This window comes from Ursus maritimus, unplaced genomic scaffold (assembly GCF_017311325.1).
Source record: "Ursus maritimus isolate PB19 unplaced genomic scaffold, ASM1731132v1 scaffold_13, whole genome shotgun sequence".
Taxonomy (NCBI): domain Eukaryota; kingdom Metazoa; phylum Chordata; class Mammalia; order Carnivora; family Ursidae; genus Ursus; species Ursus maritimus.
Window position 1 is genome coordinate 43,160,599 of NW_024423675.1, and position 15,662 is coordinate 43,176,260.

Consider the following 15,662-nt stretch of genomic DNA (forward strand, 5'->3'; position numbering starts at 1 on the left):
ACGTAACAAAGAAGAAGACTGTAATTAGCCTTCTCCACAGCTCTTAGAGATTTGAGAGGGTACTAATTCCTAGATTACATACAAAAGCCTTGCGCAGGCAGAAGTAGCTAGCCCACAGCCACATTGTGAAACTCTTGCTTAAATCGACCTGGGCTTTGATTTTAGTCTCAAGTCCATCTATTAGTATTAAATATTAAATCATGTCTGCCTCTGATGGTCTGCTCAGATGCAGGGGCAGAGAGAAAGGCGGGGCAGGGGCAGGTTTTTCTGGTGACGTTACAAACACGCAGAAGCCTCTGAAGCCGTCTGATCCCAGGGAGGGGTGTCCTTTGTCTGCCTGGCATCTGGTGTCCAGATAAGATGCGAAGAGGAAACAGTACCAGGAGCGTGAAACCAACACCAACAGACATTTCCAAAGCCACTGCACCCAGGGAGAGAGAAGCGAACACACTGGGGAAGCCCGAGACGTGATTAGATGGACCGGGGTGGCTCCGGTGTGCTTCAAAAGGAGGACTTTACCTCGCCAAGAAAGTTGCACCTTGACGGTTTTACCTGTATCTCCAGACAAGGCCGCTGTGCTTTTACTTCTGGCCAGGAACGAATGTGTGGGCGTCAGCAGTCTGTTAACAACGCTGCTCTCCCATGGGCTGAGCTGCAGCCGGCGAGCTAGACGTCACCACATAAGCAAGATGTTAGAGGAATTCTCTCCAGGGGGGCAAGGGGGGGGGCAAGAGCATCATACTGATTGCTTCCATATGCCAGGTCTTCAAGAGACGAGGCTCTCCAGGGAGGACAGCTGGCATAGGGTCTGGGAGACGGGAACTCTGCCCAAAGGAGGAGCTGGTCCGTAATGTTGCCTTTCTTCAAAATGTTAAGTTTGTGATGGGCTCTACGTCAGTTTTATGGATGCAGATTTTGCCTAGCACCCTCCTTTAGGAGTGAACGGGTAACAGAACAGAAATACCAGGTCACCCTCGGGTTTGGCATGTAGGCGTACGTATCTGCCCCCATCAGGATGGGCAGTGGACTAATGGCACACACTTCAGCCAAAGGGCTTCCTAAGTATCTTGAATCATCAACTCCAACACAGGCTTTGGCAGCTTAACGCAAGACTGCATTTCTGTATGAATGAAGGCAGAAAGGGTCTCCATTACATTTTGCTATGTCCATGAACTGCTACTTCGTCAATTGGGGGAAAAGTAGATCTAATAAAAGGAAAGAGGGCTCATGCAAAGCTGTCTGGGATTTCCTTTTGACTTTTCCACTCAGCAAGCCGGGTTCTTTCAGGTCCCTGTTTGGCCACAACATAAACATTTTGGTGGAGGATAAGGATAAAGCTGAAGCAAGATGAAATTAAACGGGAAAACCAAAATCCAATATAAACTTAATGTGACAAATTACTAGTGGGTGTGTGAAGACTCCAAAAATTAATTTAGAATAATGCAATGAATATAGTACCAAACTGTACTGGGGCTTGGTGGCAAGACCACTGTTAGGAAATTCATGCTAATTATAAATTAATGACTTTGCTTATATTATTAGCTTCCAGTTGTGGCCCACGAAAATATAGAAGCTACTTTCCAAAAATATCAGGGAAGAAGCTTGCAAAATCCTACAAATATAAAGTAAGGTAACCATACATCTCTATTTTAGGCACACTCCCAAGTCACTGATAAAAGTCTTTAAAAACTGTCTAAACCTGACAAGGCCAGTTCTGTTCTGTACCATAAACAGCAGGTGCAAATCCTCTTGCCTCTGGAGTGACTGTTCTTTCAATAATTTTTTATATGTTGTATTTTAAAGCAATGACATTTAAATTCTAAAAAATTAGTTTTAGTTAACAGAAGTTATCTGATGTTAAATGTTGGTATAGGAAATATCTGCTTCTATTTGAAAGGAACTACCAACCTCCAGTAAGTACCTTAATTACCTGACTTTATTTTTAAGAAAGTGGTTATTTTGATCAAGGCTGCAGTGAATTTAAGAATTAGTGAATTATTTATTACATTTTCTGTTATTAGGAGGGTCTTCACAGTTAAATCAAATCTTATCTGACAGACAAATGAAAGGATTATACAAATACATATACGTTGTATATTTACAATTATATATATAATAGAGTAACAGTCACACGGTAGAGCACACAATGGAACAAGGGCAGACATGACTATAACATGGCAGTGCATGTGTGAGCAGCAGCAATGGAACTGAATGTAAACTACAAATAGAATATAGTCACACAGGAAAACCAATGAGGAAGAGTGAGGAGGATGAAACGAAAATCTTCAGCAAAACTATATTTTTTCAAGTAGATGAGAAGGGGAAGAAGAGAGGCATGCTTCCTTTCCTTGACAAACTCTGCGGGATGACTGGCTCCCACCTGCAGAGATGGTTTACCATTGAGAAGACATGTGTTTTCTTTCCCCCTGGATTAAGAAGTTCATTAACTTTATTTCTGTGAGTCTTCAAAGCATCAAACAAAGAATTTGCCTCAAATGAAGAGTCAAAACCCTCTTTGACTTGTGTTTAAAGCAAATCCAAAGAGATTGGTTTTATAGATCTGACAGTGCGCATGAAAGATTTTGCCAGAAGGAACACGTTTCCACTTCTGCATTCATTACTGTGCCCTGAATAGACAGAGAGAGAGAGAGAGATCTCTTTCATAAGATAACTTTTTAGTAAAGGTTAGCACAGGAGAGTTAGTTTATTGGTTTTTTTTTCTTTCTCCCAACTAGAGGGGCCTGATTTTAAGATGACAAGCTTCTGAAGGAAGAGACACTAATTCTCGTAGAACAATTTTTAGTATTGATCCTACTTAAGCACTTAAAAATGCGATATCGACAACTCCTGTGACAGACCATCTGGAGCAGGGGAGGCACACGAACATTATAGGTATTTGTACCACCACGTTCTTCCATAAGCAGGAAACCGCTGTTCAGTTTCAGATGGGTGCCACGCAAAAGTCAGGTGAGTGTTGCCAGGTCCTGACAGTTCATGGGAAGTAGGAAACCCAAATGTTATAGGAGCTATTCCATTTTTAGAATGATGGCAGTGAATTCAAATTAAAAAAGAACAAAACCCCTGCTCTGGTCAAACAGGACCTGCCTGTGGGCAGGATGCAGCTCCGGATCTATACTGTGCCCTGTGACCTAGATCCCAGGGGAAATGTATGGACTAAGTTTAAGCAAACAGGAGGCAATTTCATTTCCTGTTTTTGAAACTCCTTATCCTTCCTTGAGAAAAATCTGGTTAAGTAGGTATCTTAAGAATATTAAGAAACACACATTTTTAATGCAAAACTTTCCAGTGGCAAAATTCTATCTCAGCAATTATAAAAATCTTTGGTAATCAGAGGTTTCCTTTAACTCAGGTCATTTTTTCAGTCTATGTGACACGATATTCAAGAGTGATAATCAAAATATTTAAAAACAAGTAGGGCACAGGCACAGGACTAATGGATGTCACGCATCAGCTCTGGAGGACCTGGGGAAGCACAGCTTGGGGAAGTGGATCTTTACCAACTGGTATGGAAATATTTCAGTATTTTTAATAACCAGGAGAGCATTCCAGCTGAATGTCAACCTTGATAGCATCAGAGCCTCAATTTAATATCAGCTTGAGGGCCTGTGCTATAGGGCTGAGAAAGCTCAGACAATCTAGTAAATGGTGTACACCCTTTAATAGATTTGTCTGTAAAAGCCTCTAATTTAATAATTTGGTAAGAATGCTTCCTAATTTAATAAAGCATAACCAACTTTTAAAAATAGCAGAAAAAAAGAGTAGAAAAGAAAATTAACGAAATTACTTAAATTTATAAATTAGAGAAGTTCAAATTCAGAAGAATTTTTATTCTCATTAAAAGGCCTAGCCCCCTCACTGCCCTACTGAAAGTTTTGTCTAACTTAAAAAAAAAAAAAATGCTTCCTGGACCATATGGGAACTCCTGGATGAACTGAATCTTCTTCCCTGGCCAAACTTGACCTTGCCTATTAGACCCAGGAACTGATGGTTCACAGTTCTTTTGACAATGGGGTAGAGAAGCAGAACTCCCAAATTTAGTGCTCTCCCTCTGATCCTATTAGTCCAGCTTAGGATTTGATTTGATAGGCCCCATGATTCAAGGGGTAGTTTCCTGGACCTGGCTGTTGAACTTCCCTTGATCCCTAACCTCACTCAAAGGAAGAACGCATACAGTCAGGGTTGATCTAAGGAAGGACATCCATGAAGGCAAGAACTGAAGATGCCATGTAGCAACAACACAGGTGAGGAGCTGGTGATCTCTCTGCTAGATCCTCTTCTCCAACAATTAGTTTGCAGGGTATTAAATTGGGTCTTTCACCTCTGTCCATCATCTCTGGACCTCTGTTACCCCAACTGGAACAGAGGAGCCATCCAATAAAACGTTCCCAGTTCTAAGATTCTATTAAGAATATCCAATCAGATACGATCGTGCAGAATCTGTTAAACAATCCTGTCGCTAGTTGATAAATCATTGTCATCCCATAGAAGGGTGGTAGGCTATTGTTCGGTTTATTGCCCATCTACCCTAATTTCAGCTGTGGAACTGCAGGAGGCAGTAGGTAAGATCTGACTTCAAAGTACCGTAAAATCCCAATTGTAGTTTGTCTTAGACATAGGTTCAACAGAAATATGAAATTAAAGTGCTAAGTGAGCAAATCCAAAGAAAAGATGAGTGGACAACTGAAAGAACCACACTCATATGCTATATTTTATACTAAGGGAAGGGATTTGAAAATAAAGGCTATTTATGAAAGGAATGGTAATTCATAATACTTTTCTCTAACATATAAAAGGCCCCTAATTTGACTACAAGTCTAATTTCGATGATTTAGGCAAATTAGTTAAAAAAAAAAAAAGGAATGGTTTAGGTTAAAAGGCAAGAATAGGAAATTGTTCAACATTTACTGCTTTAAGAGATTAGTTATTAGTCATAAAATAACATCAACACGTATAATATTTTACATTACAATGACACAACTTTTACACAATACAAAATATATGAATACACATACACACATACAGAACACACACACGTTGCACTTTTTAAAGACTAGAAACACGGAACGTTTCCCAGTTTCTAACAAAGCATTCAAAATAGCCACAATTTGTTACTTTTAAAGAGTACGTGTTTTTATATTGCACAATGAGTCTTTGGCTTTCTAATTAAAATCATTTTAAGTTCTGTAAAACCGTAGCGTATCTTAAAAACTTGATTTTTCCTTCTATGAAATATAAATACGTAAAGTTAATTTTATAAATAACTCAACATTCATGTACTGTAAATCCATGGGACGAATAAAACTCAAAATTCAAATAAAACATTAATTGGAGGACTATGATTATTAAAAGTCGTAGGAGGCTTCAATGATGATATTCTTGAAGTTAGGCCAAATCCCTTAAGAGCAAAATGAATGGACACCAAAAACCACTCACACACACACACAAGTAATGCAGTAAGCAAGGTTTCGTTAAATGAGAAATCAAAAGAGCAAAATGAAATCTACCAACATGAATCGTTTAAGATTTTTTAGAAAGTCAAAGCTTGGAATTCCCAAAGTACAGATGAAAAGTCAAAGACAACATGATTGAAGTAAAATAAATGTTCATAACAAAGATTAGTTGCATGTTGGTGGATAAGTGGGTGATTTCTGGAGCTGTAAACTCATTTACTAAAAAGTTGAGAAGCACCGCTTTCATCTGCTAAATGCAACCATTCAGCCAAGTTCTAAAATGAGCAAGGTTCTTGTCGCAAGGGAAATGCTGCTCAGCCGTTTATTGCTTTTTTACTCTGAAGTTTTGTTCTTCCTATTTAAGAAACGTAGGGAAAGCGACTTCAGATGCTTATTTTTATAGCTGTAAACATCCAGAAAAAAAAAAAAAGCATTAAGTAAGTAACAGAACACTTTTTTTTGTTTTCCTTTTGACTGTACCTCTATCTGGAGAATTTAGTAAAGTTGCAGATGAAGAGGAGAGCCGCTTGCTAATGACGGGATCAACATGTTTCGAAAGATTCATGGTGGAAACTGACCGCCTGTCTGGATCTAAAACAAATGGAGATAATGCTAATTGACAGCCGGCATGCAGGATTGCAATTTCCTAGTTCACTGACGGAAGGAAAAACTAGGATTGGATGCTTTCAGCTCTATTACTAGATCTTACATAATAGCACAGTTTTCTAAGTGGACATCTTAAAGGTAACTTAAAGGTTAGAAATAAAATTCATTTTTCTTGTAGCATAAAATAAATATTTAGCACACCAGTTTGTCAGCCAGGGAAATTCAAGCATATTAATACAACGGACAGACGAGGACCAAAGGCAGGCCAGTGGAGGGCAACTAAAATAATGGGGCAGACCACACAGCAGAGAGGTGATTGTAAAAGTCGATGCCCTTAGAATTTCCCCAACTAGGAACAAGGGGGTAGTAATGGGGCTGGTGAAATAGAATCCAAACACTAGGAAAAAAGAAAAAAAGAAAAAGAACACTACCTTTTTTTGTAGAGTCATTTTACCCAGGGCACTAAAGTTTATTAGAGAAAAACAGATTAAAAAGAAAGAAGAAATACTCTAGGTGTGGAATGGATGGCCACTGTAGAATTTCCTTTTTAAAAGACTATGAATAACCACACCTCTGTGCCTGTAACATCAAGTTTAGGGTGGTTTACAAATGTAGAATCAGCCCACAAACTTGCCCAACAAAATATAAAGAAAATCAGAATTCTCTAAGTTAATTAATAATACTCTTGATCCTGTAGGTGAGTAACTTCAGAGTAATTCTTAAAGTTCAGTGAGAAGATGAAAGGCAAAAATCAACTCTGCTTTCTTGCTGTCTGTATCATGGAACCAAGCTGTAACCAGGCTCAGTAGAATAGATCATGTTCCCTGAATAAAACGGCATAGAAAAAAAGTCTAAAAACCTCATTATGTTTATTTAGGAGGGCAAGTAGATGTGTTGACCTATGACGGTCAAGTTAAAAGGGTCTTGCCATATTTTGTTTCCTACTGTCAGCCTCTTCTAAAACTAAAAACAAAAAATAATCCTTGTGGTAGATGCCGTTAGAACCCAGTTCCCATTGGTCTAAGTGACATTGGTCGTCAAAAATTTTACAGTAAACGTCCCTCCACAGAATAACCGTTTTGGCCATTATTTACAGCGTATGGGGGGACAGACAAGTCTTCTACCAGCATCCGACATTCCTCTCTCTACCGGGAGGCATTTGTATGGTTGAAGCAACTCAATTATAAAACAAACAAACCCAGACATGAAGTTTGTGACATCAATTAACCCTTAACTGATAGGCTCTTGGGGCAATCCTGAAGATTGAGGATAAAATATCAAAAGGAACATCTTAATGATGAAATGTAAGGTCCAGGGACACAAGGAAGGATAACAAAAGCCATTTCTGGGTGACCGATAGCAATACATTTTCTGGTACTGTTTTTATATGGTAAACTTTAGTCGGGGCACATCGTGTCTCCACGCAGGCCTACTCCGCACGGTGAGAATGATGGAGGTATAACATGTATTGATTCTATTACTTAATATAATAAGACCGTTTTTAATCATTTCTTTTTCTCACTGAACAAAATACAAATTCACGAAAGGATTTAGGAAGGTCCCTTTAAAACATTTACAACCCGGGGCTAGTTGATGTGTGAGTGGTAGGGCGACACACTGATTTAATCTGGATTAAATTTAATTTGTAAGATCTGTTTTTTGATCAGCAAACACTGACTGAGTGCCCATCCTGAGTGAGGCATTGTTATAAAGGAGTAAGACCAGGTCGCTGCTCTTCAGATCACAGCAGATCATTGTGACCTTTGAGAATTTTGGCAAATTCCAGTTATTTTCCAACTTCTCTTTTTTTTTTAAAGATTTTATTTATTTATTCGACAGAGATAGAGACAGCCAGCGAGAGAGGGAACACAAGCAGGGGGAGTGGGAGAGAAAGAAGCAGGCTCATAGCGGAAGAGCCTGATGTGGGGCTCGATCCCATAACGCCGGGATCACGCCCTGAGCCGAAGGCAGATGCTTAACCGCTGTGCCACCCAGGCGCCCCTCAACTTCTCTATGTTTGTATAGCAGCAATTTTCTCTAATTCACAGCCCTTATAAAAATGGATATTATTCCAGAGCTAACAAATACAGCACTAGCTTCTCTTGCTCTGAGTGGCAGAAATAAAGGCCATATACTAAACTCAGAGTGTGGAAGCAAGAAAAGTAAGGTTATAAAAATATATACCATGATAGCTTTTCCTGTATGGAATTATATGTAAAACTACCCCTAGAGTAAAATAGCACATAAATGAGCCTTATGATTACAGATTTGACATGTGTCCCACCAAGTACCACTGGGTCACTAAGAGGCAAGGGAAAAACAAAAACAGTGCTTTCAAATATGGTTTAACATCACAGGAAAGTAAGTTGTGATAATATGCTTTCAGAATTTTTAAAATAAAGGGGTTCTATTGGATACACTGAATGTTAGGAATAAAAGAATAGAGCAAACAAAAATGCATGTTTTTTTAGATTCAAACTAAGAGCAGAAACAGCAGTACTGACAGGGGTGGGGATGGGATGGGGCAGGGGAGCCCAAACTGGAGGTACTTTGATCCCAGGTAACTTATTAACTAAAAAAACACTTTTTAAAGGTTTTATCCAAAACGATCACTTAAAGAGAAAGTGAACACATCACATGTCATTGCATTATTTCAACACCTTCAAGTCACCGGAGCTGTATCATCACACTTAAGAAACACTGTGCCATATCCCAGATCTAGGTCTAGGCAATAGGATATTAAGCATGCATTATGACTAAGGTGGTGATGGTTCAGCTATTGATGGATGGGCCCTAGGTGGGAGGTGCTAGCTACAGGCCAGGCAATCAGCAACCACCGGGATGTCTGTACCAGCTTTTCTAGTACCACCAAGAGTTGTGAGGTGGTGGTCCAGGCCTGCTAAATCGAGAAAGGTGAATGATGATTCAACAAAACCACCTGGGGACAAAATGTAAGACAATGATTTTTCAAAGTAAATAATAATAATAATTACAAAAACGTCATTAGACTCACACAGATGAAAAAGAACTGACACACTATATAAAATTCAAGGCATATTGAATTTACAGTACAAAAATAAAGCCTCTCACTATGTCCAAATTTCAGTAGGATTTCACGTCCATTCGAGAACGAGGGAATGGCTGAGACATTCACTGGCTCTAGTTTCAGAACCTGCGCTTTGTCCTGCGGAGCGTTAATGCTGCACACGCTTTACGGTCTGAATACGCAAGCTCCTAGTATCGATTCTGATCGGTCAATACTGCTATGATTCTTCCAGAAAAGATGATAAAATCGGTTAGCTTATTCCATTATCTGGAAATCCTAATGCAAATGATTACTTAAAATAATGTAGCGTGCAAACTGCACGTTTACTTAGAAACATCGCATAGATTTCTATCTCTCCGAGGAACGGTGTAACAAAAGAGAAAAGCAGCCTGTGTTAAGGGAGAGAACCTTATCTTCTTACCTCCATCACCCTCTTATCCTCAAACAGTAGGAGCATCATTTAATTATAGTTTAATTATTCCAGCATGATTTTCGTTTTAGAAACACAGGCTTAGAAAAAAGCAGCAGCTGCCCTTTTGCTGTCCAGGAAGAAAGTAGTGATTTTCAAAAGCGGTCCCTGTTTGTTTACCTGCACTGTGGATGCTGGGGCTCCCATGGAGAGGGCCTCCCCATGACCACCGGTTGTGCTTCTGCTTTGGCTTCTGGCTCCTTTCCATTGTCCGTCGTACAACAGCTTCATGGCGTTCCTTAAATGGAACAGAGGAGCGGATGATTAGTTTCAACCTGGTTGTTTGAGGCTTCTTCAACTTAAGGCAGAACGGAGTAAAGGCACTACTGAGATTTTTACCACTATTAGTACTCCTACTTCCTAACATTTACACCTTATCTCAGGGTAGGAGTAACATCAGCCTGGGAGGGTTACTGAAATCATCAGGTCCCAGTTGATAAAGCCCCTGGCAAACAACGGGTACTTAAATAAGGAACCCTTGTTATTACTACCAGGAGCGTGGTGCTTTTATCAACTCACGTAAGCATGGTGCCGCAGGTCTTAGCTTGAGCAGATGCTAAAGAAATGTGGTACCGAAGCTTGGAATTTAGAATCTGAGCAGGTGGGTAATCCTGACTCCATGACTTACTGAGCTGTGACTTACTCATTCTGAGTCTACATGGTCATTTTTGCAGAAACTGATATAGAAAGACTCAAGGGTTGAGTAAAGATTAAATGAGACCATCTATGTGAAAATGTTTGTAAGCAGTAAAGCCCAGAGAAACCCAATTCCTTGGAGTCATCTTGATACTTGCACACAGATGAACGGAACAGAAGTTACAGCTCTAGACCAGAGATCTTGGCTTTTCAAGTTTTTAAGGGAAGTAACTAACAGTCACACCATTTGCTACCTGCCCACCCTACCGCATCCTCCCTAGAAGCTGCAGCGATCTATAAAACTGATTACTTGACGTTGCTAGGCATCCCAGCACCTTAATGGAAGGTTTCACGGTAAATGCGTGGCATTTCTGAAGTAGACAAACCTCCCATTTACTGCCCTGGGCGGCCTCTTACTTTGTCCTCCTCCAGCCTCTGCCTCCGCTTTTCCTCCACGGCAGCCCTCCTCCGCTCCTCCTTCAGCCTCTGTTCTTCTAGTTTCTTCTTCCGCTCTTCCAGGTGCTTTTCATAGTGCAGCCGGGCTCGCTCTTCCCGTTCTAACCAGATTATTTCTCTTGCAGCTTCAGGAGGAAAAACAAGGGAAATCAAACACAGGCAGGTTCAGAAGTTGAACAGGTACTGGGGCGCCTGGATGGCCCAGTTGAGTAACGTGGACTCTTGATGCTGGCTCAGGGATGATCTCAGGGTCCTGAGATGGAGCCCGCCCCCGGGGTTCTGCCCTGGGCGTGGAGCCTATTTAAGATTCTCCTTCTACCTCTGCCCCACCCCACCCTGCTTGCGTGCTCCCTCTCTCACTCTGAAAAAACGAAAAACAAGAAAATTTGCATAGGTAGTACCATATGAATGGCCCACGATGAACAAATATGGGTTCTTTGGTTTTGTATTTACCAAGACTGGCCTTTGCTTTCCTTTAATTTTGAGAAAAATGTACCACTGTTAATTTATAGCATAATTTTAATGTGCTAACAATGAAGTTTAAGAAGATGCCCTGAATTCTACTCTTTGGGAATGCCTACAGTCCTCTAGGTTGGTGTGAAATCCTGACGTGATGCCCTCAACACCAAGAGTACCATTAGCCTCTCAAAAAATGGGATATCCTTCGTATCAAAAGCCTGTGGCTACAGTTGTTTCAACATAGCACTAGTTCTCTGAAAGTATTAAAAGAATTTGGGAGAAAATCCCCCGAATGGATAGCTGATGAAAGATATACTAAATGCCTTACAGATTTATCACGAGTCAGCTAAGAGACATGAGACTAACGCAGCAGCTCTAGTGTCTGAAGAGCTCACACTCTGGTTAGATAAATCTGATTATTATTATCACAGGCGGAATGAAAATACACAATCCAGAAAATATTGTTCCGGGATGGAGTGCTTCTTTTCTCCTTTACACATACATGGTTCTTCCTCATTTTAGGGGAATACATACCCCACAAAATCTTTTTTTTTTTTTTTTAGTACAATGCTTCCTTGACCTGTGATAACTAAACAGATCTTTAAAATGAGCTCTGAACACTGTTGGCAAAAATGTCCAAACAAAATTTAGAGCATAAACCCTGAGGATAATACATGGCATATAAGTTAAAATGTTATTTTTTTAAGAGAAAAAAAATCAAAATTCAGAACATTTCAATTTCCTCTAAATGTTTACTATTAAAGATTCTGCATTTCTGCTACCATTAAACCTTTCCAAAGCTGTTCATTTGAGGAGACAAATCCACTGAAAGCAATCCGAATTGACTTTACTTGTGTGAAAAGACAAGGACAATCCAAGATGAGTTTGTCTTGTGACATCACTCTTGTGACTTGTGGTGGCAGAGAGAACTGGGTTCTCCCAGCAGCTCTGTCAGTTACGGGTAGTGAAACCTTAAGACACACTCATTCGAATTTCAGTGTTCTCTTGCCTAAAAGACATGGAAATTGATTTTCAAGATTTCTTCCAAGTTTAAAAGCCCATGGCTCTAAAGAAATTTTCAGGCCCAAGTTGAAAATTTAAGTAAAAGCACACAGTAAGTGCTCAATAAATATTTGCTGACTCAGTGAATAAATAAAAACACTATGAGAATACACACTGAAAATAGGGGAACATAATTCTAACATGTTTTAAAGGTGAATTTACTGTGATCACACACCCTGTGCACGTAATATCTTTTGTTTTTCCCACGTGGGAATACCTTACCAATAAGCTTTCAATGATACTACACATTTTAGTTCATTTAAAAAGGTGGATTTATAGTGACAGACTTTTGTCAAAGCTTAAACAGTACAAAATATTAAAAGGCAAAATAAAGGTCTTCCTCTAGCCCCAGACCCTCATGTATTCCACTTTTACCTTTTGTACAAATGTAAAAAAAAAAAAAAAAAAAAAAAAAAAAAAAAGTAAAAACCCATAAACACTGTAGCATAGTACACCTTTTGCTCTGCATCTTGCTTTTTTCACTGAAAATATATCTTAGAGATCTTGGCATATCAACACATAAAACACGACTCCAACAACCTTCTTAATGGCTACATAGTATTCCATTTTCTACATACCTTATTTTATATAACCAGATACTTGTTGATAGATTATCTAAGTTTCCAGTATTTTATCAGTTCAGAGCTGGGGTGACATTGTCCTATCGTAACCTCTGTAGATATGTGAATATATCCATGTGGAAGTAGAATTGCTGAATCAAAGGGAATATACACTTAAAATTTTGATAGCTATTGTCATACTAATCCTCTGTGGAGGTCACACCAATTTATACTCCCACTGACAATGGATGAGGATCACAGGCAGAAAAAACAAATGGATTTGTACCCTGAAACCTGGAAACAGGCAGTATGATAATATCTACTCCTTAATGCTTAACTTTCTAACTACATAGTCTTTGACTTTTATACTGCACATTGAGGAAAACTTCAGATTCTTTGAGGACACTTAGGAATGTAATATTTTCTTTTCCGGTAATATATCCCAGGAGCCAAAAGACAAAATAAGAAAAAAAAATGTTTATGGAATATTAAGCAAAAAATTTTTAACTGGTAAGGTAAATTTGTAAAATTAGAGTTCATGAGTTCACAGATTAATTTTCCTTAAATAATGTTTTTCATCAGACTACTTCCTTGCTCATGAATATTTGTGATTTTCTCATTAAACTGAAACTCTGCTGATTTCTGAAGTCCCCCCTAAACTTGTCTTTAATAGCCTTCCATGGCCTTACTCTGCATTGCTCTCCAAAACAGCCTCTTAACTCTAATTAGGCCTATTTCCTTACTGCCCCTCCCCAACAACCCATGCTTCTTCCATCTCTTTGCTCCTGTGGTTGCAATGTTGAGAAAGTGGCCATCATTGTTTATCCAAACTGATCCATCCTTTAAGGCAGTGGTCTTACACTATATTTCAGAATCATATTGGGAGGTGTGTATGGGGGAGAGAATACTAGTTAAAATGCAAATTCCTGGGCTCTAACCCTCATATTCAGATTTACCAATTTGAGGATGGGGCCCAGGAATGTGAATTTTGAACAAATCTAGGTGACTCTGGGAGGTCTCAAGTGGTCTATTGATGGCATTTGGAGGAACACTGCCCTCAAGGTCTTCAGGACCTTTGACTCTTCTGTTGGGGGGGAGGGCGGGTAAGTCAATGCTGCTCTTATGACATGTACCACAAACTTCAGCATTTCTTCTATTCTGATTTCCAGGGAACAAAGGTTTTCATTGCTCTCCCTCCTTCCCCCCACTCACCATCGTGCTTTTCATAACTAGAACATATTCAAGGGTCTTAATAATTACTTCCTGATTCACTGGGAACTACTTCCTGATTCATTCACCCAAAATTGTGTGGTCTTCGGCAAGTTCCTTAACCTCCCAATGCCTCACTTGGTCAGGGTAAATCGTGGATAAATACAGGACCTTCCTCATGGATTCACTGTGAGGAATAAAATAATTACGCTTAACATAGTTTTAGAACCATTGGCTGCACCTATTAAACATTTCAGTAAATATTAGCTATTATTGCCAAATTTGTCTTCATTGCCATCATTGTGATGGAATGACGTGCCATCATTTCAATTCAGAAAATTAAAGGTAGTTCTTAAGGTTGTGCTATAAATCACAACAGGGCTAGATGTTTTAATAATAATAATAATAATAATAAATTTTACCTCAAATAATCTTTTAAAAGAATAATATTTCTTTACCCATCAAACTCTACTTGAGTTCTAAGGCAATTTTCTACCAGGAAGTAGAGATCCTATTGCAGTGCCTTTGAGCAAACAAAGGTGACACAGCAAACAACAGTTCTCATGTGATTGCAGAGTATGCTGGCAACTGCCAGGATTATTACCCAGTGCAGATCCTGGATCACGTCCTCTTTTAAGCTGAAGGATAATACATAAAATATTTCAATTATTTAATAAGAACTGAAAGTTAGAAGGGCGCCTGGGTGGCTCAGATGGTTGGGTGTCTGCCTTCAGCTCAGGTCATGATCTCCAGGTCCTGGGGTCTTGCCCCATTTCAGGCTCCTAGCTCAGCAGGGAGTCTGTTTCTTCCTCTCCCTCTGCCTCTTCCCCTGCTTGTATTCTGTCTCTCTCTCTCTCTCCCTCAAATAAATAAACCCTAAAAAAAAAAAAAAAAAAAAGAACTGAAAGTTAGTTTATTCTAAGAGGTTTAGTTATTTAAAATATTCCCTATGGACGACAGGTAATGTCAAAGTCTCGTATTTTCTCATTCAGAAATAAGAGTTTTGAACACAAGAAAAGAATCAACAACTGCTACGGACTGAACTGTGTCCCCCCCCCACCCCCCCAACCCCTAAATTCATATGTTGAAGCCTTAATGTTCAGTGTGACTGTATTGGGAAACAGGGCCTTTAGGAGGTAATCATGTTTAAATGAAGTCAAAAGGCTGAGGCCCTAATCCAAAAGGCTTAGTGTCCTTATCAAAAGAGACACCAGAGAGCTCACGTTCCCTTTCTTCACACTCAGAGGAAAGACCATATGAGAATTAAACACACATCTGCAAGCCAGGAAAGAGGTCTCACCAGAAAGTGAGCCCTGCCAGAACCTTGATCTTGGACTTTACAGCATCCAGAATGATGGGAAAAGAAATCTCTGTTGTTTAACACGCCCAGTTGATGGTATTTTGTTATGGCAGTCCAAGCAGACTAATACAACAGTTTGTTCCTACGTAAATCATTAATAATCACTCATTTCATAGAGGCAGCTCTATAAAAGGAGAGCATGTCCAGAAAAAGAATCATAATGAATACTATTAACCTTTATTCTTGTGAAGTTTTAAAGTTTCCCTGGACTCTAGGATCATAATATAAAACAAAATGAAAACCCACTGTAGCCCCTGAAATAGTGGGCATTAATAAATCAATCCCATCCCTGAGCTGCTGTCACCACGATTATACTTTAATGACACCA

The 15,662-nt window shown here is 39.4% G+C and overlaps 1 protein-coding gene across 1 annotated transcript in view; it reads right to left on the bottom strand.

Moving 5' to 3' along the window:
• MAP7 (microtubule associated protein 7) overlaps window positions 1-15,662 on the bottom strand; it is a 140,083-nt gene that overhangs the window by 29,226 nt on the left and 95,195 nt on the right. The window contains exons 4-7 of the mRNA XM_040627838.1: window positions 10,646-10,809; window positions 9,713-9,830; window positions 5,952-6,062; window positions 553-666 (exon numbers count right to left, since the gene is read on the bottom strand). Coding sequence (XP_040483772.1) covers window positions 553-666; window positions 5,952-6,062; window positions 9,713-9,830; window positions 10,646-10,809 — 507 coding nt within the window. The remainder of the gene's footprint in view (window positions 1-552; window positions 667-5,951; window positions 6,063-9,712; window positions 9,831-10,645; window positions 10,810-15,662) is intronic.